General features: G+C 38.8%; 3 protein-coding genes and 1 pseudogene across 3 annotated transcripts in view; 1 reads left to right on the top strand and 3 right to left on the bottom strand.

Annotated features, from left to right (window-relative positions):
* Window positions 1-7,974: 7,974 nt before the first annotated feature.
* On the bottom strand, window positions 7,975-13,328 carry LOC146313569 (interferon-induced very large GTPase 1-like). The gene has a single exon (XM_084739786.1). The coding sequence runs from the start codon at window positions 12,313-12,315 to the stop codon at window positions 9,667-9,669; it is 2,649 nt and encodes an 882-aa protein (XP_084595912.1). The 5' UTR covers window positions 12,316-13,328; the 3' UTR covers window positions 7,975-9,666.
* LOC146313568 (interferon-induced very large GTPase 1-like) lies at window positions 12,324-13,945 on the bottom strand. Its single transcript, XM_084739494.1, has 2 exons — window positions 12,421-13,945; window positions 12,324-12,334 (listed from the first exon to the last, which is right to left on the bottom strand). The coding sequence occupies exons 1-2, from the start codon at window positions 13,943-13,945 to the stop codon at window positions 12,324-12,326; spliced, it is 1,536 nt and encodes a 511-aa protein (XP_084595620.1).
* A 1,072-nt stretch (window positions 13,946-15,017) lies between these two features.
* On the top strand, window positions 15,018-17,356 carry LOC146313567 (uncharacterized; annotated as a pseudogene).
* An 829-nt stretch (window positions 17,357-18,185) lies between these two features.
* The window catches only part of LOC146313566 (uncharacterized), a 54,003-nt gene continuing 49,448 nt past the window's right edge, over window positions 18,186-22,740 (bottom strand). Inside the window, exons 6-8 of the mRNA XM_084739493.1 lie at window positions 21,231-21,330; window positions 19,455-19,549; window positions 18,186-18,206 (exon numbers count right to left, since the gene is read on the bottom strand). Coding sequence (XP_084595619.1) covers window positions 18,186-18,206; window positions 19,455-19,549; window positions 21,231-21,330 — 216 coding nt within the window. The remainder of the gene's footprint in view (window positions 18,207-19,454; window positions 19,550-21,230; window positions 21,331-22,740) is intronic.

Raw genomic sequence — 22,740 nt, 5'->3', positions numbered from 1 at the left:
CTTTTATTGTCAGCGTCTTCGTTGAAACAATAAAACGCTTTGCTGGTCGTATGTCACCGGCGTCTCTGCTCCATGTTGGAACATCTGATCCTCCAACATCAGGGGGACATGACAGAGTGATGTTGGTCTTCTCTGGAGCCTGAAGTCTCAGTGGTCCTGTACACAACAAACACAAAGTCATGAAGTTATGACCAGAGAGAAGAGAGAAGTTTTTTTCCACTGTTTTCTCCATTAAATAAGATCCAGTTTCACCTAAATCAGTGAACACATTCACATAAGTTGTGTGAGTTTTTGAAGAGTAATCAGTGATCTCTGGTCCCCAGAGGTGTGAAGTAACTAAATACAAATATTTAGTTATTATTATCTCTGTGAATATTTAATATTCCCAGAGAAAAGTTGAGGTTCAGTTGGTTTTGCACACAGTCAGTAGAAATGTCCTTCACAGGACAAACTTTTACTTTTATACTTTGAGAATGTTTCAGAGCCACTTTTTTACTTCTACTTGAGTAAAGAAGTCGAATTAATACGTCTACTTCTGCCACAGTCTCTGAAGAACAGTAAATTCATCAAATTCAGTGGCTCACATTGACGTTATCACAGCCAGGCTACCACAGCTATCACAAGGATACAAGGGGAAACAGACCCACACTTAAGTTTAATACTGGGCCAGCTAGCAGCTGACCCTCAGCAGGCCAGAATAAAAGTACAGAGCTGGAAATTTGCATAATAGGCCCCCTTTAAAGGTAAAAAAAAACATATTTACATCTGAAATGTATTATTTGACTAATATGCCAAAGTAGTTATATTAACAAAGTTAAAGAAAAATGAAACTTTTAGCTCAGAGACAATTTTGAAACAGGAAGAGAAACAGAAAACAGTTTTATTAAAGTCTGATGTTACCTGATGGGATCACAGTCAGATTCACAGCTGGTTCATTATTACAGAAATATCTTCCACTGTCTGAGATGTTGACACTGCGGATGTGAAGTGACTTAAATTTATCAGCCTGTGAACTGAATCTTTTGCCTGGATCATTAATGTGTCTTATGTCCCCGTCACCACCAGCTGTAAGTATGTTGACTTTGTGTCCGTTCGTCTCTCTGCTCCACGTCACGTCGCCCTCCACAGGGTGAGGACAGGGCAGAGTGGCTGGATTCTTCTCTTCAACTACTTCATGGATTATTTCTGCATAAGAAACATAATTCACAATAGATAACCATCAGTTTTCAGAATGTCAGCATTTTTAATATTGCAAGAAACTTTAGTCAGAATCACAATTCCCACATTTCAATCAGACTTTCAGACTAAAGATGCAGACGTCAAGGCTTGAAATAATTTTTTTTTCTCACTCTTCCCAAATTCTACTTTCAATTCTACTTTGCTGTCCCAGACTGAACAACCATCATCCCAAATTCATTTTCTTTTTTCGTTCTTTCACATGAAGAGCTTTGTTCTTCTGACACCACCCATGTTTAAGTTCCTGAAAGCGGTTTCAGAGGAACTTTGGTGTGAACTTTCTCGTGTGACTATACAAGTACTTAAACACCCTGTCAGTGGCAATACATTTAATTTGTTCAAGGTGCGTCCAAATCCACCTGTGCCATCTTGGCCAGGTATCCTGTTCTGTCCTTCACCTTATACCTGCAGCACACAGCAGAATACAGCTATCAGCTGTGCACTAAAACTCTTTTTATTTGTGCATAAATGAACATAAACTGACCATTTTCACTGCCCACCTTATATTAACTCAACACGTTAGGAAAAAAGACATGTTAAATGCTTTATAAACAGGTTTGGGAAGGAACAGATCTGGATACAGAAAAATGTAACTGTATTCAATTATAGTTCATTCATTCATTCATTTTCTGTAATGGCTTATTCTGGAAGGGTCGCGGGCTGCTGGAGTCTATCCAGCAGCCCGCAGAGAGGCGGGGTTCACCCTGGACAAGTCGCCAGTTCATCGCAGGGCTTCAATTATAGTTACAGTTCACACAGAGCTGCCAATTGATTATCATGACCTCTAGTCAAAAAATACATCACTGGGTGGAAATGTCACAAATCAATCAGTCAATCAATCAATCATGTACAAACAAACAAACCAAACAACAAACATAAAACACTTGTTTTACGTCCGTGTGCTCCACATGTTTGGATCTATTTTCAAACGGACAAGATTGTAACAGGATTGATCATTGATTAATCATTTGAGTCATTGTTTAATTAAAAAAAGTCAGAAATCTCTGATTTCAGCTTCTTATATGTGAATATTTTCTGGTTTCAGGCAGGGATAAACGTACAACCTGCTGATCGTTTCCTGTAGATCACGTATGAGACGGAACAAAGTTTGGTTTATGGTTTATTTCTGCATCTCTTTTTCACGTTCACTTCCTTTATTCCATGTGCGCTCTTTTTTACCAGTCCTGCCTGCAATCCTGGACTACAGCTTGAACCCTGTGTTTTTTCAGTCTATATTTCTTTACCTTTTTCCAAACTGGCACCATTAAAAGTATGTTGAATTAGCTGTTAGCATGTCCTGTTTGGACCCATGGATGAATGGACAACTATCACGGTGAAGAAAACTAAGATTCTCAGGGAAGTTCTGCAGTTATATGAAGCATCTTTCTGACATTTATCAACTAAACTGTCTATAAGTGCTTCCTCAGAAAGTTTAAGTCACACTGAATCTTAAAATACATGTACACGTGTGTGTATAACTGTGTGCAGCAGATTCTCGTCTCTCGTCACACCATTTCCACCTCACATCACCCACAGCCTCAGTTCAGCTCTCACACCAGCAGTCTGAACACCTCTGACCCAGAATAAGAAAACCTCAATGTGGAAAAAGATATACTGTGTATATATAGATGATATAGATAGTTTTTGGTTTATTTGGTGACTGGGGTCCTGTTGGAACGACTGAGTCTGAACCTCTGCATGAGTGAAAGTGAAGAAACTTTTAAGTTTCGGTTCAACTAACTTTAACTTTGGCTGCTAAAAATGCTTCTCCACTGGTATCTTGAAATAAACTGGACTCCAGAGAAAAATAGTGAAAATGAATGATTAAAAATGTTGTATAATTTAATTTTCAGGCACCAAAATAAAGACAAATCAGGTTCACAGCTCAGCTTCTTTTTTCTTTTTGAGTTTCTAAAACTTCAAGATTCAAATTTATCTAAAGAAGAAAAGTAAATTATCTCAACTAAAGATTAAAGGTTGGCAAAACTCTTTAGTTTAGTTTAATCTGAGTTGGGCTCAGAACTCAAAAATCTATTGCAGTACTGCAGTAATTTTGAGTTTTCTGAACTGTTTTTGTTTTACAGTGTATCTGAACATTTAAGGAAATGAGTTAAGATCTACAAACACACTCATGAAAAAATGTCACTTTACTTCACACTTACTTACAGGCAGATGAACTTTTAAGTTGAGCTACAAACTTCACACACTCTATGAAATGATAAAATCTTAAAAAACAGTATTAAAACTGATGAGCTGAATTAATTTATGTGTAAAAGTTCTTACCTGCGGAGACGTTACAGCTCAGCACGAAGGCCAGCAGGCAGCTGATGTTCACTCTCATCTTCACACAGACTGACATGAAGTGAACAGACCACAGTTTCTGTCTGAGCTGAGAACAGGAACCAGAGTGTTTACACGTGTTCCTCTAACCAACAGATCTGCTCATATTAATGCCTTTGCCCTTTTTGTCTCTCTGTGGTTCAAGAACACTGGCACTTCCTCTTATACGTAACAATCAAAAACACACTGTTGTTGTCATCTTTCATGGCAAAGCTCCTGCTGATCTGCCACACAAATTTCTGTTTTTTTTTCTCAGTGCATAATTTTAAATTTACTTTAAAAATTTACTGCTTCCGGCTCTTTTCTTTAGCTAGTTAGGCTGTTTCTTCTACTGCTGCACTACAGACACACACTGAGAATCAGGGCTGCAACTGAAGATTGATCTGTTGATTAGTTTCTGGATTAATCAGCCAGTTACCCAAAGCACAACATGATGTCTTCAAATGTCTTGTTTTGACCACTGCTCAAAGATATTCAGTTTCCTAAAAGAGAGGAGCAAAAAAACATAAAATATTCACATTTAAGAGGCTGAATGAGAATTTTGACCTTTCTTTTTTTAAAATGGCGATTAATTTAATAATCAATTCAAAGTCAATTAATTGCTGCACCTCTCTTCTGCTTCATTATTTTAAATCAGGTGCTGAACATTTTCACTATGATCATGTTCAGGTTGTGGGTGACGTGAGGCAGAGATGATGTGAGAGGTGAGAATCTGCTGCACAGTTTGCTGACAGTTGTCCATTCATCCATGGACACACTGCAAACGGGACATGCTAACAGCTAATTCAGCATACATTTAATGGTGCTGGTTTGGTGAAATGTAAAGAAAATATGGACTAAATAACAGCGTTCAAGTTGAGGCCCTCAGCTAAATCACTAACATGACTCAGCTTGATTTGTCTCAGTTTGCATGGAGGGCTGGTAAACAGAAAGAGACGCAGACGAGTTTGATTTTATTAACCAAAATTTGTTTGCTATCATATACGATCTACAGCCTGTTGTCAGCCGGGAGGGGATCATGTGATCGCTTCTGTGTGTGTGTGTGTGTGTGTGTGTGTGTGTGTGTGTGTGTGTGTGTGTGTGTGTGTGTGACTGATCACTGGACCTGCAGCTCGTCCACAGCTCATATTGAAAACCACCGGACCGATCAGCCTGATCTTTTTTTGTGCACATTCTGTCACAGTGTGGATTTTTTTTTTGTTGTTAATAATTTCCTGTTTTATTCTGAAGTCTTGAACCTTCCTCATGTGTCTTGCCTTTACTTCCTGTCTTTGTCCTTTTCCCGCCGTTTTTGATGACCATTTGTCCCACCTGTGTCTGATTGTGTTTCTCTGTTTCTGTGTCAGTTCGTCGTCTCCTCTCTGAAAGTTCCACCCTTTCTGTGTTTTCTTTGCTGTTTAGAACTTCGTCCTTGTTCTTTAGATTTTACCAGCTTCAGTTTTCTGCGTTTTGGACGACTCCATTTTCCATGTAAGCCAGTTGCTCATTTACTTTTTTGTTATTAAATCACTTTAAACTCTTTCTTTTTTTTGATCATTTATCTTGTTCAGTTGCTCTGTTTAACACACATTCATGATATTTGCTGAGGGACTTCTGTGATTCACAATTTTTGGAAAAACTTAAAAAAAAACTTTTGTTCATGACCTTTATGCCTTCACGTTTTTATTTATTTCAAGTCATCCTGTTCTTTTAAAAACTATATATCACCATATGTCAAGAAAGTCCTTCACGTTTGACACAAATGTTCACCTGGACTCAAAGGTGAACAGATCAAATTTGGTGGTCAAAGGTCAAAGGTCATGGTGACCTGAGTTAACACATTTTTGGCTGTAAGCCAACATTTATATGCTAATAATTATGACAAAATTACACGCAAATATCTAATATTTATAATAGAATAAAATGATGAGGTGATCGGCTTCACTGTGACATCATAATGTTCAGTCCTCTGTCCTCCTCTGTGAAAACAGTCTTTAAGTTAAGACAGCATGTTTCTCACATGTACAGTGAGAACTTACATTTCACCAAAAAATACACAATAATATACAGTGAATATACACTATATGTCTGGAGGACGTTCAGATAAGGCTGTTGGTCCATTAAATGTCTCGGCTGTGAAGAAAGTAAAAAAGGAAAAAGGACCAGTTTTCAAATGTAAAAAAAAACTGCAGGTCTCTTAAAGTCCCAGCATGCCGTTTGCACACTGTCACACCACACACACCCGGTTCAGACAGTGTGCATGTGAACGTGGCTCCAAGCTAAAGATCACCGGAGTTTCACAGGATCTGTGAACTGAAATTTAATTTTTGGGTGAACTATCCCTTTAAGGTTCAGTGCTCAGCACCATTGTCTTTGTGTTCTTTGATACAGATCTGACTTCAGTCTTTTCTGTTATTAGAAGAATAAATTTATTAGAATGTGCAGATCAGGAGAATCTGCATGATGTCACATTTCACACCTCGTCTCTCTGATCTGATGTCACCCTGACACCACTGACTTCATTTCCCTTTTTCTGTTTGCTGCAGCTTTTATAGATACACTCACTTCATTTCTGCTCTCTGTTCTCAGTGTTAACTTTCTCATTGTCACGACATTTTTCTCTTGTTTTTCCTGCTACCAACACACTAATTCCATTTTTAATAAAAAATATTCTTCTTTATTCTTTAAATATTCTTTTAAAATATTCTTTATATATAGGAAAACTATGTAATTCATGAAATGCTTGCTTTATTTTTAATTTCTAAACTTACTCTGTGCCTGAAAACTAAAAAAACTTCAGGGACATCAGGGAGTTTACTTCAACTAAAGAACATTCACTGTATGCCTTATATGCATTCTTTGTGTTAGAAATGATTTTGTTTGTGTGACAAAGTTGGCAAATTTCAAGTCCTGTCAAGTCAGAGCTATTTAATCAAGGAGGTTACAAGGTTTAATAGCCAAGAGTTTGATCTTTCAAAATATATTTTTCAGCGTAGATGAAGAGAAAAATATCAAAAACCACACACAAAAATAAACATATTCAGGTGGGAAAAGGTTTTGTTGTTTTTTAATCAACTTGCGCTCACAGCTCCATCACACCTGCATCCTGGAGGTCAATAAAAAATCCAGGTGAACAGTCATGCTGTGTGTTTGCTGGTCAGTGATCGCAGTCATCACACAGAAAAAATAAAATAAATATTTGTTGACGAGTGTCTGAATCCATCAAAGTGGAGCAGCGACTCCACCAAGTGGTCAGAGTTGGTACATCCTGACATACAAGAGACTCACTGAGTCTCTGTCACTGTTTTGCTGTTGTAGTTGTCTGTCCACTGTGACGGTCTGTGACCAGAGTGAAGACACTGGTGTCAGATGAACCTAGAAGACTAAAGTCATTTAATGGTCAGTTTGTTGGGAAGGAGTCTTAAAAAAATGCTCCACAGTTTGACTAAAGGGACAAAATTTTGCCAGTTTTCAAAGGGATTCTGTTGCTTGTTGCTTTTGGCGCTACTGAAATGTGGACTTAACAATAAATAAATTTGTTGTGATCTGATGTGTGCACTGTGTTGGTACTTTTTGAACTCATTGGAATTTTTTTTATTTGATCATTTATCTGCTCATTCCATTTTGATCATAGGTTTTTCCACTGATGGTGTGATGTGGATACGTGGAGATTGTAATTCTTTGGGGGAGCTTATTGTTATGGTAAGTGCATTTAAATTAATCATTTTAAATGAACAATAAATAAAATAAATCAGAATATATTACCTGACATAAAACTCCTCTGTTGTGTGATTTTGGTGCAGTGTGATCGCCTCATGGCTCCCTGTGAAGTGAACCAATCACACATGATGTTGAGTGAGATTATAAACCGCTGGGAACAAAACGTATTCAGTTCAGAGTGAACTGTGTGAGGATAAAGTGAACAACAGGTCTTCACTTTACAGAAAGCTGACGAGAGATTACCCATAAGTCATTGTGCAAAATCAAGCAAAGGAAATAATGACTGATTTAAAAAAAAAAAAAAAATTAAGGTGAACTATGCCTTTAAAACTCTTAATGACATATATCCTCCCTGGAGAATTTTTAAGACGTCGATTCGGTCTTCATCATAACAGCTGCTCCTTTTGTGACGAACGCATTGAAACATTTTGTTTATATTCTTCTGTGATTGTAAATTTGTGAAGATCTGCATTATTTCATTTTGATAGTTTCTCCTGTATTAACAAAAGTCAGTGTAATTTTTGGTATGTTTATTAGATGGTGCACATGACTTGCCAATTAACCTGATTATTTTTCTCAGAAAATTCTTCTTACATACAAAAAATAATGAAGAATTCTGCTTTGAGACTCTGTAACTGAACATGTGACAGGTCTTAGACATTTTTAACAGAAGAGGCTTAAACTCCAGTGACCGTGTGAAGAGTTGCTTTATTACAATCAAGAAAATGTCCCTCAATTTTTCCACAATGGCTGATATTTCTGTTAGTAATTATGGATAATGATGTACTGTAGCAGGACAGGAGTCAAATCAAGGAAACAACAAAACCAATGTCAACACAAGTATAACAATATTTAACATTCGATTAAGTCACTGTGGAAAAAAGTTAAACATGAGAAAAATAAAGCATCATCGATTAAAACATGAAAACAAATTAAAAATGAAATATGAAGATGAAAACTCAAAACTCAACTACAAGTTTTGTGCATTTTTATAATCGACAACATTAATTCAGTCTCAGATCGTCCACATTATGATTCCCATCACATTTATCAGTTATCTTCTTTAAATTCTGTCAAAACATTTCATAAAACAGTTTACTAGAAAACACAGATATTTATAGAAAATGTATACTGACATACAAAACGTGAGAAGACTGATCTGAGATAAAAACAAAAACAGAAGATAAAAATCAGATAAAATTATATTTTCCATTTCTTATTTCTTTTTTCTTTAATCTTATACACTTCTGATGTGTCTCAGTTCAGCACCGTCTTCCTTTCTTTGCTCTTTAAACTACAAACAACAGAACAGAAGAGAATTTCAAGCAACTGAAATAAAAATAACATCTAAATGATGAATAAAAATGTCCTTCTCATAAGTAACTTTGCAGATATTTTTTCACAAACAGCAGTTTACAGTAATAAAAATAGTTTCCTTCATTGCAGAAAACAGGTGTTTGTAGACACGTTCATTCAGGTTACACCCTGTTCTTCAGACCTTTTGAACAAATTTACTTCAAAATTAAACTCAGGCTTGGGGAGTGATGGGATTACTTCATGTGGATACACAAAAAGTAAAAAAAGATGTAATCAGAGATTATTAGGATTACAGTTTTAAAATAAAGAACAATATCATGCACAGTACACACAGCTGCCACTTCATTACTAAGGTCTCTAGAGAAAAATTCCACAACTTTAGTCTTTAAATCAATCAATAAATTGAACACAACAAAGAAAAGAACAGCTGATAAACCTAACAAGCAATATTACACACTTAGAGCTTCAAAGATTAATCAATTGTTAATCAACTATTAAATTAATCTGTATCTATTTTGATAATCAGTCAGTCCTTTTTTGAGTCACTGTTTGATTTTAAAAAAAGTCTAAATTCTGTGATTTCAGCTTCTTAAATGTGAATATTTTCTGGTTTCTTTACTCAAGACATTTGAGGATGTCATCTTGAGCTTTGATCAACATTTTTCATAATTTTCTTACATTAATGAACCTAACAATCGATTAATTGAGAAAATAATCGACCAATTAATAGATGATGAAAATAATTGTTAGTTGCAGCTCTAAACAGTTTCACCATATCTTATATTGAGGTAATCCAAAAGCCCTGATTAAACTCACTGCTATCTCAAAAATCATTTTGGATTACAGAAGTTAATCAGAGGATCTTAGTGAACATCTAAGATTTGTGGACTTTAATGCTGTTTAAATGTGTTTTTTGGGGATGTCAGTTTGCATTAGTTCAGCAGAATGGCCCGTTTATTATTTTGGAAAGGCTTCATCCTCATTATTGCTGTCAATCAAATCAAAAACTGGTTTTCCTGATCAGTTCAAGGTGCTCTGGGCTTCGTTACTTTGAGTTTTCTTGTTTCTGAGTCACTACATTTTGTACATTTCATCCAGACTTAGAATGGCTTCTTTTTTACTGTGTTTTCTCCAGTCCTCAGGGATTTCTCCTCTGCCCTGGAACTTCAACTTATAGTGGTCTTCCAGTTGCTTTTGAAACCGACACACAAACCATTTCCAGTACGTCAGCTTAGACGCATCAGGAGTAATTTCCCATGAAGCGAACTCCTCACCAGCCTTTTGAAACTCCTTAAAAAGAAAAGTCTCATCTGAATCACCACGAGGGTAGAAAGACATGTCACTTGCAACTGATGTTGTGCAGAAGTAAATGACCAGTTCTACTGAATCTCTGATGTGCATTCCACTGACACCAGCGGGTCGATGAAAAGGGACATTGTGTTTGTCAGGACTGTGATCTTCCAGTGTGTTGGTGCAAACAGCTGCACAGAACGGACACGTTACCCAGCAGCACTTGCACAAGTGATTGATGAGGATTTGATCAGGCTTCAGCCTGAATTCCTTCATTTTATCCAATGAGAGGCTGCTCACTTCCTTCATGATGGATACAAGGCCTTTCTCTATCTCTTCTTTCAGAAAGTCAAAATTGTTTATGTCCCTGAAGTTCTGACAAAAAATGGTGTTGAATGTTAATTCATTTCTGAGCAAACTGGAAAATTCCTTCACCCACATGTCCGTGTTTCCTCTGTGAGTTTTGACTTTCTCTGTTGCAGTGAATAGAGCTTGTCTCACAAGGTTCTTAACGTCATCAACATTTTTCTTGAGTATATTCTTTGCTTTATCTCTTTGCTTTACAAAGATGTACTTGTGTACTTTCTTTTTTATAAAAGTCTTTACCTGCTTCTTCGGGTGTTGGATGTAGGTGATAAAACCTTCAAAGTCCTCTTTCTTTGCCAGTGACATCAACACATGTTTCTCCAGGTTTAGCCTGTTCCCACTGAATGCTGGGAAACTGCACTTCATCTCGTTTGCGAGATCAATGGCGGTCTTGTTGCAGACGGCCTCGACAGTGGAACGCTTGAGATTTTCACAGATCAGCTCTCCAAGCACAACAGCAGAGGAGTTTCCTTTGCAGTAGCTTCTGAAAATGTTGTAATATTGTGATTTCTTGCTTTCTAAATGAGTGTGTGCATCATTGTTCATTTTGAATTTCTTGTGGGAGTCTGAAAGACATCTCTCTGCAGTGTCAAAGACATAAAGTAAGAGATCAACTCTAAACTCCTTCTTCAGAGAATAGTTCCTCTTTGACTCAAATTCTGTCACTTTTTCTTGCACATTTTTGGCCACTTCTTGCAGGTAAGCTGCACTGTAGCCTTTTGTAGCTACAGGTTTGCTCTTAACAATGTTAATAGTCTGCTCTTCGACTTTGGTAATGAGGGATCTGATCTGTTTCTGTTCTTCATGTGGCAAAGGACTCCTTGATGAAAGTTGTTTGTTTTGTCCTGTTGATCCAAATCCCAAAAAGCTTTTAAAAGACGGCCACAATGAATATCGTCCTTTCCTTTTTGTCTTCTTCCTTTCCTTCTTCTCATCTTGGGGTTGTTGGCTTGTGTCGCAGAGCTCTTGGTGCTTTGTGAGGATTATATACTCAAAATAATCTCCGATCTCTGATATTCTGATGTACTTGCCACTCTTTTTGGATTCAGCTGTAAGAGACCATTCGAAACCAAGGTCTTGAAGGATAGCTGACTGATCATCTGTCAAATTGATATCCTCAATAGGTCTTGTATCTGCAGTCAGTTCATGAACCCAGTCACCCCAAACAGTGTTGAAGTGCTTTTTAAGTTCCTCTTCATCTTTTGCCTTGTCTTTCAATTGATGAGCGAGATCTTTACTCTTTTGTAGCAGCTTGTTTTCAAACTCCGTCTTCTTATCGTCCAGCTTTTTACGAGCAGTTTTCTGCTGGATAACTTCATCCAGTTTTCTTTTAGCTCCTCTCACTTGTTCATCATTAAACTCCTTGATTTTGGTTTCAAATCGGCCTCGCCACTGAACCAAAATTTCTTTATCTCTCTCGTCCTCAAAGTATGTTGTCATTGCTTTTTTGATTTCTTCGTGGGTTTTGCTTATTGCCTTGTGAAGATAATTGAGCTCAACCTTCTCAAGTTGTCCATTTTCTATTCTGGTATGAAGCTCATTTTCAATGGTCAACATGTTGCTCCTCAGTTTCCACGTCCAGTTCCCATACTGGACCTCAAGTTTTCTGTATGTTGCGATTTCAAGAGTGTTTTTGAAACTGAAAACAAAGTTTTCGTTCAACAGGGCATTCCACAGATCTGTAGTTTTGCTTTTGAACTGTGAAAGAGTCATCCCAGCAGACTGTGAAGCTTTAGAGAGGATGAAGTTCTTCAGATCTTGGACACTCTCACTGTAACCTGGATTTGGAGGAGCCATGGGTGGACTGCCCTCCCATAGTTGGGCGAAGTATTTCACATCTTTCTGTACATCAAACGCAATGACATCACTGAAGGACTCAGCATCACAAACTTCCTCTCTGGCAGCTAGTTGGGCCATTTTGTCCAGTTTTTCTTGGAGGCATCTCTTTCCATCCATGTTTTTCTCTGCAGCAGCAATATCTGTAACATTCTGGTGAACAAACACACAACTTGGAGAAAGTTTAACTTTCTTCATTCTGAAGAGCCTGAACAACAATCTGCAGGACATCTTGCATCTCAGCTGGATTCTCTCCAAAGATGTTGATCAATGTCATGTTTCCAAGACCAACAACAAATGTTGCCAGTTCATTGTCATGATGAAGAGTGGCTTTACCTGCCAACTCAGGCGCCCGCAGTCCTTCTGTGTCCACCACGAGGATGTAGTCAAAGTGAAAGTCTTTCTTAATCTCCTCTGACACTTTGACCAGCTGCATGAAGGCACCTTTGGTACACCTGCCAGCACTCACTGCAAACTGTAACCCAAACATGGCATTCAGCATCGTTGATTTTCCACTGCTCTGTATGCCTAAAACTGACAAAACAAAAACTCTCTTGTTGCCCAGTTTCTTGATGACTTCATCTAAAAGACCAGAGATCCATGTTAAAGGTACATGACCCGCATCCCCGTCCATCAGCTCCATTGGATGTCCTGATATCATCAGCTCTGCAGCCAGTTCAGGGTATTTAGTCCAATCAGTCTGTCCCATATTTGGTTGTTTCCTCAGAGATGCATGGGCTTCATAGATCTGTCCCATTTCTCTGAAGATGTGCTCCAAGCCAAAAGTTGCTGATTGTAGTTTTGTCGATATTTGTTGAAGCTCAGTTTGCTTTTCCTTTAGCTGGTCAGATTTGTCATGCTTCCCCTTCAGAGACAAGAGCTCAGACCACTTTTCATCATAGCTTTGGAGAATTGAAGAGAGGTCGTCTGTGGAGAGGGCATCTACTAAGATCTGAGTCCACTTCAGGAAATACTCTTTGTCTGGTGATGGCAAAGATGAGAGGTTTTTAATGAACAACCTCATCAGCTCACTGGGGGGAGCAGTGCATTGAGCTTGTCGTATTTCATTCAGCTCCTGCTGCCTTTTACATTTCTCCTTCTCAATGTGTCCTTTGAGGTGATACAGCTCTTTGTGTATTTTGCACCAGTCGTGCCACAGTCGGCCTTGACAAGGGAGAAATCTGTCTTTGATCTCTGAAACATCCTTCCCCTGAAACAATTTCACTATTTCCATAGCAGCAGATTTCCCCTGTTGGCAAACTGTGTCATGTTCATCTACTCTGATTCCAGAGACCTCAGCCATGCTTTCCAGCTGAAAGGATGTATGTGGTGCAGACAAAATGTTTCTAATGATCGCCTTCAGTTTTTCAGAAACATCTGACAAACTTCTGCCTTTCAGACCCATCTTGTACTTTCCCCGACTCATCTTAACTGCATCACAATTCTCATCAACAATGAGAATAATGAGAGGCTTTGGAGATTTGTAAAAGGCTGAGATCACTAAGGAACTTTTGTCACCTTTTTCCAGAGTTGGTACCAGAACAACATTGACTGAAGATTTGTCAGTCAGTATGTCTCGTTGTTTTTCAATTGACACAGCATCACCATGAAGATTACAGAGAGCAATGCAGTCTGTGAAGGCATCATTGGGTTTTCCAGCAGGGCAGTACCAGGCGATCTCTGCCACTCCATCCATAAAATGGCGAGACTCGGTGCTACCTGGGCTGTCCCTGTGGAAGAAGGTGCTGTGACGGTCATTGATCAAAGTGTTCATCAGCTGAGATTTAGACAGAGATGGTGAACCCAGGCGGAAAAATGACACCATGGGTGTCTCAGCTTTGTAGATGGGCGTACTCTTCATGGTGACAGTCTGTGAATTGTCTTTGAGTTGAGTTATCTTCCATGTTTTTCTTATTTGTCTGAATGTCCACAGAGGACAGCTGATTTCCATTGTGACTGGGTCAGGAACAAGCAAAGGTAAGGCGTACTGACATTGTGAAAGCTTTGTAATCATGTTCTGCTTAAAAAAGCTGTCTGAGCAGTGAAATACGGCCATTTGAATATCCATTGGATGCACATGAGTCTGTTTTGGTTGACTGAAGTCAACACTGGTTCTGTAAAGAGCGTCTAAGTCATTGTCGCCTGTCTCATCAGTGTCAGACTCTGGAGCAGACTCTGACAGGCTCACCTCAGGACTGTCTGCTCTGACAGGAATATATCTGGCTCTATAGTCTAACATCATCAACTTCTGAAGAAAAGTATGAGCTAGATCTTTTTCACATGTGCCATGGTCCTGTTTCACAAGTGGACCAATTTTAAGAAAATCTGCTAATGTCAACTTCTGTTGATGTTTGTCTTGAAGGTGAAGTCTGCCAAGCAGTGTTTGAGTTTCTCTTTCATATTGTTCCTTCATGTTGATCTCTTCAGAAATCTCCTCTGACTGCACACACATAAACACAAACACATAAAAAAGTCATATAATGATATATTGTTCCAAAAAAGGTTTATATAACAAAAAATAAAAACTGAATGAAATGATTTGCATAAAACTTTTTGACCCATATATTTGATTGGCTGCAGTACAAAGACAAGTTCTTTAACATCTGAACTGATAAACTTTATTGTTTTGTGTAAATGTGTCTATGAATATTCTCAGTCATCCAGGTCATGGTAGTCGTATCAAGGTTTGTAGTAGGCAACTGGACTTGATAGAGTTCTTGAAGACGTTTCGCCACTCATCCAAGAGGCTTCTTCAGTTCTGCCTGACTGGTTTGGGAGTTCAGTTATTAACTCTAATGGGGTCATTAACAGCTAGGGGAGCATGTGACTCATGTGCCCGTCCCTCTATTGTGTGACTGAGTTTCACATGGGGGGAGGTGTGAATGGGAGTTGTTAAGGACTCTGCTATCATGTGACTTGTTAGGGTCACATGATTTCGACTGGTGCGGGAGTATGAGAAGACTTCCAGAAAATTGGTGGACTTTAGAAACCATCTACGCTTCAATTTAAGATGCAGGCAAGAGAGGGTATTCCCCAACAGCCTACGCCTCTGCTCTTCTGTGAAAGGCCATAGAGTGGAGAAAATCTTACAGAAGGCGCAAACTCATCTACTTCATGAGAGAGTGAGACAGGCCCATTTCACAGTGAAGTTTGACCAGATTCGTGTTGATCTTACATCACTTCTTCCCAATGAAGTTTTGGTGGAGGTCTCCAAGTTTGTGGAGAAAGCTCAGGCATCTTAGCACCTCAAGAGCAAAGAATGCCAGCGAAACAAATTCCAGACACTGCTTTCATGTCTGAACAGTTCCTACAGAACACAAGAACTAACTTGGAGAAGGAATGACAACAACACAACACAACCAGACACCAGTGACAAATGGGTTAAGAATTTATCAGACAGGAACTTCACATAACCTGAGAGAGATGTTCTGGCCAAAGGTCTGAACTTTTCAGTAACACCAGAACAACTACCGGTGGTGGACTTCATTACATCAACTGAATCAGCCATCAGGAATAACCACCTTACTATCACTGAGGCTGAGCAGCTCAGGTTAAAGGTTTCCGCTGCCTTTTCCAGTGCAAAGGCACCTCCCTCCAACCTGACCACCCAAGAAAGGAAGGCGCTGACATCTTTGCAAAGAGACCGGGACATCACTATTCTCCCGGCAGACAAAGGGAGATGTACGGTGGTGCTGAATACAACAGACTACCATTCTAAGGTCAATCAATTAGGTGAGATCCTACCAGCAGCTACAAGAAGAAAGTAGTCGGCTGTTTACAACCACTGGAGAAGGATCAAGTCATTGACAGACAACTGTACTACCGTCTATAACTGGGAGAAGCCATTCCTCCCTAAGATACAAAAGGAAGGGGCCCCACTCAGACCCATCATCGGCAGTATCAACTCTGTCATTTATAACATTGCCAAACACTTGGCCACTATTTTGGCACCTTTGGTTGGAAACACTCCATACCACATCAAGAACTCACAGGATTTTGCCACCAAAATCAGAGAAATGAAATTGGACACAGATGAAACCATGGTGTCCTACGATATTACATCATTTTTCACATGCATTCCTACCACAGAAGCAGTTGCCACAGTAAGAGAACGGTCACTGCAGGACAAGACATTGTCCAACAGAACCAACCTCACCACGGACCACATTTGTGCCCTGCTTGACCTCTGCTTGACCACCACCTATTTCCAGTTCAACGGGGGCTTTTACAGGCAAAAATATGACTGTGCGATGGGCTCACCTGTGTCTCCGATAGTGGCCAACCTCTACATGGAAGAAGTAGAGAGCAGAGCCCTGCACTCCTTCAGAGGAACACCGCCAAGCCACTGGTTCAGGTATGTTGATGACACCTGGGTTAAAATAACGACACAGGAGGCTGAAGCCTTCACGGACCATATCAATGCCGTGGACCAAAACATCAAATTCACCCAAGAGGATGTCCGAGGCAACAGTGTGGCCTTCGTGGATTGTGCAGTGCACATTGAAGAGGACAGAAGCCTCAACATCCATGTTTACAGGAAACCCACACACATGGACCAGTATCTCCTCTTTGACTCACACCACCCACTGGAACATAAACCAGAGGTCATCAGAACCCTCCATCACAGAGCGCAGACCATTCCAACCAGTACGGAGGGAAAGGATAACGAACAAAAGCACATCAGGGCATCTCTCAAAACCTGTGGTTACCCAAACTGAGCCTTCATCAAAACCAAGAAAAGAAACAGGTCTGAGAGAGAAGAAAACACCATCAAAAGGAAAAACATTGTTATTCCTTACATTGCGGACATTTCTGAAAAACTCAGGAGGATTTTTAACAAACACCACATCCCTGTCCAAGCCCAGCAACACAATGAGGCAAAAACTTGTCCACCCCAAGGACAGAACAATCAGACACAAACTGGAGAATGTAGTGTATGCACGCCCAGTGCAGTGAGGAGTGCACAGACCTGTACATTGGGGAGACAAAACAACCACTGAATAAACACATGACACAACACAGGAGAACCAGTTCCTCAGGTCAGGACTCAGCAGTCCATCTACATCTGAAAGCTACAAGACACTCCTTTGAGGATGACAATTTATCTGCCACTTACAATGCAGCCTTAAGAATACTCCCCAGGCAGTTGGATACCCACCTGAAATCATGTGACCCTAATAAGTCACATGATGATAGAGTCCTTAACGACTCCCATTCACACCTCCCCCCAGGTGAAACTCATGAGTCACACAATGGAGGGGTGGGCACATGAGTCACATGCTCCCCTAGGTGTTAACGACCCCATTAGGTTTAATACCTGAACTCCCAAACCAGTCAGGCAGAACTGAAGAAGCCTCTTGGATGAGTGGCGAAACGTCTTCAAGAACTCTATCAAGTCCAGTTGCCTACTACAAACCTTGATACAAACTTTTTGTAAATATTCACTCATTCTGAATTTGATGCCTGCAACTTGTTTAAAAAAATCGTGACAGGAGCAACAAAAGACTATGAAGTTGGAAAGCTCCAAAAACATCTGTTTGAAACATCTGACAGGTAAAAAAGTGAATTGTTAACAGGTGACACTATCATGATTGGGTATTAAAGGGGCGTCCTCAGAAGGCTCAGTGGTTCAAAAACATGGATGGGGAGTGGCTGAAGTTGTATATCAAGCAAGAATGAGAAAGAATTTCACGTTCAAAACTTCAACAATTAGTGTCCTCAGTTCACAAACACTGACTGAGTGTTAAAAGAAAAGATGATGGATCACAGAGGGAAACATGATCCTGTTACTACTTTAATGGAACACATTGCAGCCTCAAATTCAGAACAACAACAAAAAACAACAACAACAATAATAATAATAATAATACTATGATCTAATAATAATTAATCAGTTTGAACAATAATACATATCTTATCTTTGGGCTGCATTCAACTGAATATATGTTGAAAAGTTTTGCAAGTGGTTGACTAAAACATAAATAAAAACCAAATGCAAAGTCCCAACTCCTTTGGAATTGGGGTTTAATAATGGCAAATAAGATCTTGTGATTTAAGCGTTTAAGAGATTTAAGAGTTTCTTACCTTATCCTTCTTTTCACTCATATCCATATCTGAGGAACCTGAGGTGGAATATCAGAGGAGGGTCAGAGCAATGTGCTATTGAACCCAGTATATTTTGTTGTTTCTTTATTCCGACATTATGAAAGCTATTAATTCATTTAGTTAGAATTTTTCCATCTTATTGTTGTATTTAATGATTAATCAAAATGTTACCCTTGTCTTTGGCTGCAGATGGTACAGAGTTGACTTCAGACTCTTCACAACTCTTCTCTGAGTGTTTGTCACCATCTTCATTCACTGGATCACACTAAGAAAACAGGTGATTTAATTTAACCTTTAGTTTACCTGGTTTAACATTTAACATAAAGAATATTTTCAGCACTAAAAGGTTCAGGAAAATAACAACAAAATTAACAAACAACACTCATCAACAACACACAGAGTGATGCACCAATTCAATGAAAGAACAGTGAAAATATGGTCAGTTCCAGTCTTCAGCTGGTTATTGAACTGATTATTAGAGTCAGCTCTGATGAGGAAACAAGCTGCTCTATAATGATGAACACTAATGAAGGTGAAAATTTTTACCTTGATTTCAGTTGCATTCTCCTCCATCTCTTCTGCTGTAGGATCACATAAGAAAAAGAAAATTACAAAAGGTCAAATTTGAGAGCAAAAGAAACAATCTTAAGTTAATTACATTTGCTAAATTAACCTCTAACATTTGCTTCACAGACCAAACACTAATATCAGCTGCACAGACTAAATGCTAACATTAACTATATAGACGAACTGCTAATGTTTCCTACACAGACCACCGCTAACATCAACTACGCAGACCAGCCACAAACATTAACAACACAGACCAACTGCTAATGTTAACTTCACTGACCAATCACTATCATCAGCTACAAAGACTAACTGCTAACAATAGCAACATAGACCAATCACTAATATTAACTATAAAGACCAACTGCAAATATTAGCTTCACAGACCAACCAATAACATTTACTACACTGAGCAACTGCTAACATCAGGTTTACAGACAAACTGTTAATGTTTACTAAAGACTAACCACTTACATTTTCTACAGACCAAACCAATAAATTTATAAAGTGAAAAGCCAAACAATGAGCTGACTGCTGTAGATGCTTATTTGTTAGTTCAACACTAGGGGTCCTTTCAACATTGTTTTCAGTCGTGACTTGACACTGTTAGTGTAAAATATCACTTAGAGCCACTGTAGGTTTTGTATCCTTATGAAACAGTGAAGGTGAATCAGTGAATGCCAACAGTAAAATCTCACCTGTTTGATTCTGCTGAAGCACTGAGGAATCCATCTTTTCTTCTTCGTGGGATTTTTGGTCCACTTGTTCTTTCTGCTCTTCACCTTCCAGTCCTCTGTAGCAGTGTGGATCATTTTCAGAGACCATGAGGTCTATTTTTCCCAACAGAGCTATTATCTCTTGTTCATCCGTCATACTTCTTGTACATGTGTGGTATCTTTTTTCATCAAAACTACTGATGGCTTTCAGGTCTGTCAATGCACTTTCACAGTTCTCATCTGACTCACGAGTCACAACTGTGATTAAATAAGTAAGTGATTCTTTTCCAAAAGTCTTCTCTAACCACCGCACTCCTGAACTGTAATGGCTGGTATGCAGACCATTCGGTAAAAGTAAGAGAAAGGCATGAATTCCCTGATTTAATGGGAGTTTGTCAGTGTTTTCTGGACCAAGCAGGTTAATGACTGACACATGCCGACCACACAAATCATACAGTTTTGTTGAAAACTGTTTCACATTTGCTTCCTCGTCATGGTCAAATAAGACGCTTTTTGATCTGATCTCAACTGAGTTTGTGTCACCAGTTAACACAAGTGTGAGCTCAGGCATCACTGAAACAAAATAAAGAGAAAACATCAATATGTTAAGCAATAACAACATAAAACTAATTCTCACATTCAAATCATTAAATAAATTCAAGTAATTGACCCTTCACTAAGCTCCACCCGCCTTAGTTAATGTTGCCACACCTGCAGAAATTTGGAGTAACTATTGAAACACTTTGTCTTTGATTCCACACAGAAGTCAACAAAACCACCTTCTTATTTAGCTACGAGTACCTACACATCCAACTGCTAACATTAGCTACACCGACCAACTGCTAACATTAGCTACATTGACCAACTGCTAACATTAGCTACACAGACCAACTGCTAACATTAGCTACATTGACCAACTGCTAACATTAGCTACACAGACCAACTGCTAACATTAGCTACATTGACCAACCGCTAACATTAGCTACATTGACCAACTGCTAACATTAGCTACACAGAGCAACAATTGTCTTTGACTCCACAGAGGTAAATATTTCCAGCTGACTCTCTTGCAGATTTCATTGGTGTAGTTGGCTAATGTAAGCTAATGCTAACACTTAAACTCCTGAAGTCAGGTGAGACGTCCATCTTGATGACTTTTTAATGTTTCTATCTGACACATTTTAAAACAAGAAACCTATGAAAGGGTCTGAATATGTAAAATTACTTCATGGCTGTGTCCATGACATAATTTTCTAAAAAAAAAAAGGTTCCTTGGATGTAAAGGGTTCTTAATGGAAACCTTAGTCTTACAGAGAACCCTTGACAAACCTTTTCTTCAAAACAGGTTCTTCAGAAGCGAATGGTTGTGAGTAGAACATCAGCCAGTTAGGAATAACCCTTTTGGAACCCTTATTTCAAGGGTGTAGTTTAAGTGACCATGAGACAGTCCCCCAGCCCGACCAATTGGATCGCCATCACCCCCGGGAAGAGAGCGTGGATAAGAGCTAAGCTAACCCAGCTGGAGCTAACATTACTGTAGCCAGTAAGCTAGTGTTAGTTAGTTAGACTTGCTAACATTTGCAGCATATTTTAGAGCAGATAATGTACAGAATATACACAGTTTGACAGGCCTGCAGTGCCCTAGTTATGGTGGTGAATCTATGATCAGGCAGTTGCTGTCTGGAGGAGAGGCTTTGCAAAGGGCCAGTTCCTCATAGTGCTTGAAACTCAACTGAAAAATAATCCTTGACTCATTACCTTCCTTGTTGGTTGCAGGTGGTGCAGACTCGACTTCAGACTCTCCTCCTGAGCTTTCATCTTTCTGTTGAGCTTCACCAGGTTGATTCACTGGATCACTCTGAGAAAACAGATCATTTTATATTTTATTCAACAATTATTCCTGCAGGTTTAACCCACTGAGATTATGATGTATTTTTAGCTGGGAACCCTAAATTAAGAAAACAAAAAAAAAAAGTTACAAGCAGACGCACACATCGGGCCATACAATGACTGCGGCCTCCTCACTGCATGCTGACTGGTTGACGCAGCTCTAGATAATCACGTGTTTTGGACACTGCACAAAAGACTATAGTCACTTATTGTGTGGTGCTAGAGCAGAGTTTCCTCAACTTTTTTCCTGAGGACCCACTCTTCAAATTTTGACAAAACTTTTTGACCCACATCATAAAAAGCCTCATCAATAATTTCTTGGAGTTCATTGTTCAGTGCATAAATGAACTTTCCTTACCATTTTTACTGCCATACCTTATAATATCTAGATGCTTGAATTGAATTTTTCAAATTGAATATTGAAAATACACGTTAAAACTTTATGAATGAGAAATAAATTCATTTTAGCTGAGTAAACCGGTCCTTTCATTATTTTTATGTCCTCTTATCAGGAAAACGTCATGGGACATTTTAGCCTAAATGAGACAAAATGACTGCATTTAGGCTGAATTAACAGGCTCTTGTTTTTCCTCTCATCTGTAAAACAAGACGCACTTTAACTGGATTCACTCAAATTACATCAACTTCCTGTTTCATGGCGAAACTTAAAAATTTGACGCCATGGCCACACTGTTTAATGAAAACTAAAGCTTTTAATAAATAATATGAAGGTCTCTTGGTTGCACACACAGATTTTGAAGTTGATCAGAATAACTTTCTGAGAGGAGTTTGTTGAAGTACAACGTCTAGAAATGGCAAAAACATTGTAAAAACTTCACATTAAATTCAAAATGGCTGACTTCCTGTTGGGTTTAGGCTTTGGTTCGAGGAGGCTTTTTTGTACATCTTGTCATGATACGTGTGACCAGATTCTGTACATGTAGGTCAAATATGACATGGAGGTTGCTGCATTGAAATTTTGTGGGGGCTTCTGTTGAGACATTTAACCACACTCACAGCTGTGTCCCCTATCACATGTAAGTTTTTTGCCAATTCTGACATATGTGCCAAGTTTCATAAATTTTAGAGCATGTTTAGCTCCTAAAAATGCAGTTTGATTCTTGGAACAATATTTCCTTCATTTTGAATAGGGTGCTTGAAACAACTAAAACGATATACAACACTATCAAATGCAGGTCAGATTTTATTAAAGTGAAAAGAAAACAAAGAGGGTTTTCAACTTCAGTCTCCAATATCAAGCCAGGAGTTTCATGAATGTTAAAGGCACATGTGTGTTTTATCATAGATTTCCACTTAAAAATTTAGGTAAGGATTCTCTTTGTCAAAACTCTGAAACAACTTCAGAAAAAGTCATGCT

The sequence above is a fragment of the Lutjanus erythropterus genome, chromosome 16 (assembly GCF_056507025.1).
Source record: "Lutjanus erythropterus isolate fLutEry1 chromosome 16, fLutEry1.hap2, whole genome shotgun sequence".
Classification (NCBI taxonomy): domain Eukaryota; kingdom Metazoa; phylum Chordata; class Actinopteri; order Lutjaniformes; family Lutjanidae; genus Lutjanus; species Lutjanus erythropterus.
This window is presented reverse-complemented; position numbering and strand designations above follow the sequence as displayed.

Excerpts from the sequence above, each read along its gene's own strand:
- LOC146313568 (XM_084739494.1), bottom strand. The coding sequence starts at position 13,945 with ATGAAGAGTACGCCCATCTACAAAGCTGAGACACCCATGGTGTCATTT.
- LOC146313569 (XM_084739786.1), bottom strand. The coding sequence starts at position 12,315 with ATGTCCTGCAGATTGTTGTTCAGGCTCTTCAGAATGAAGAAAGTTAAA.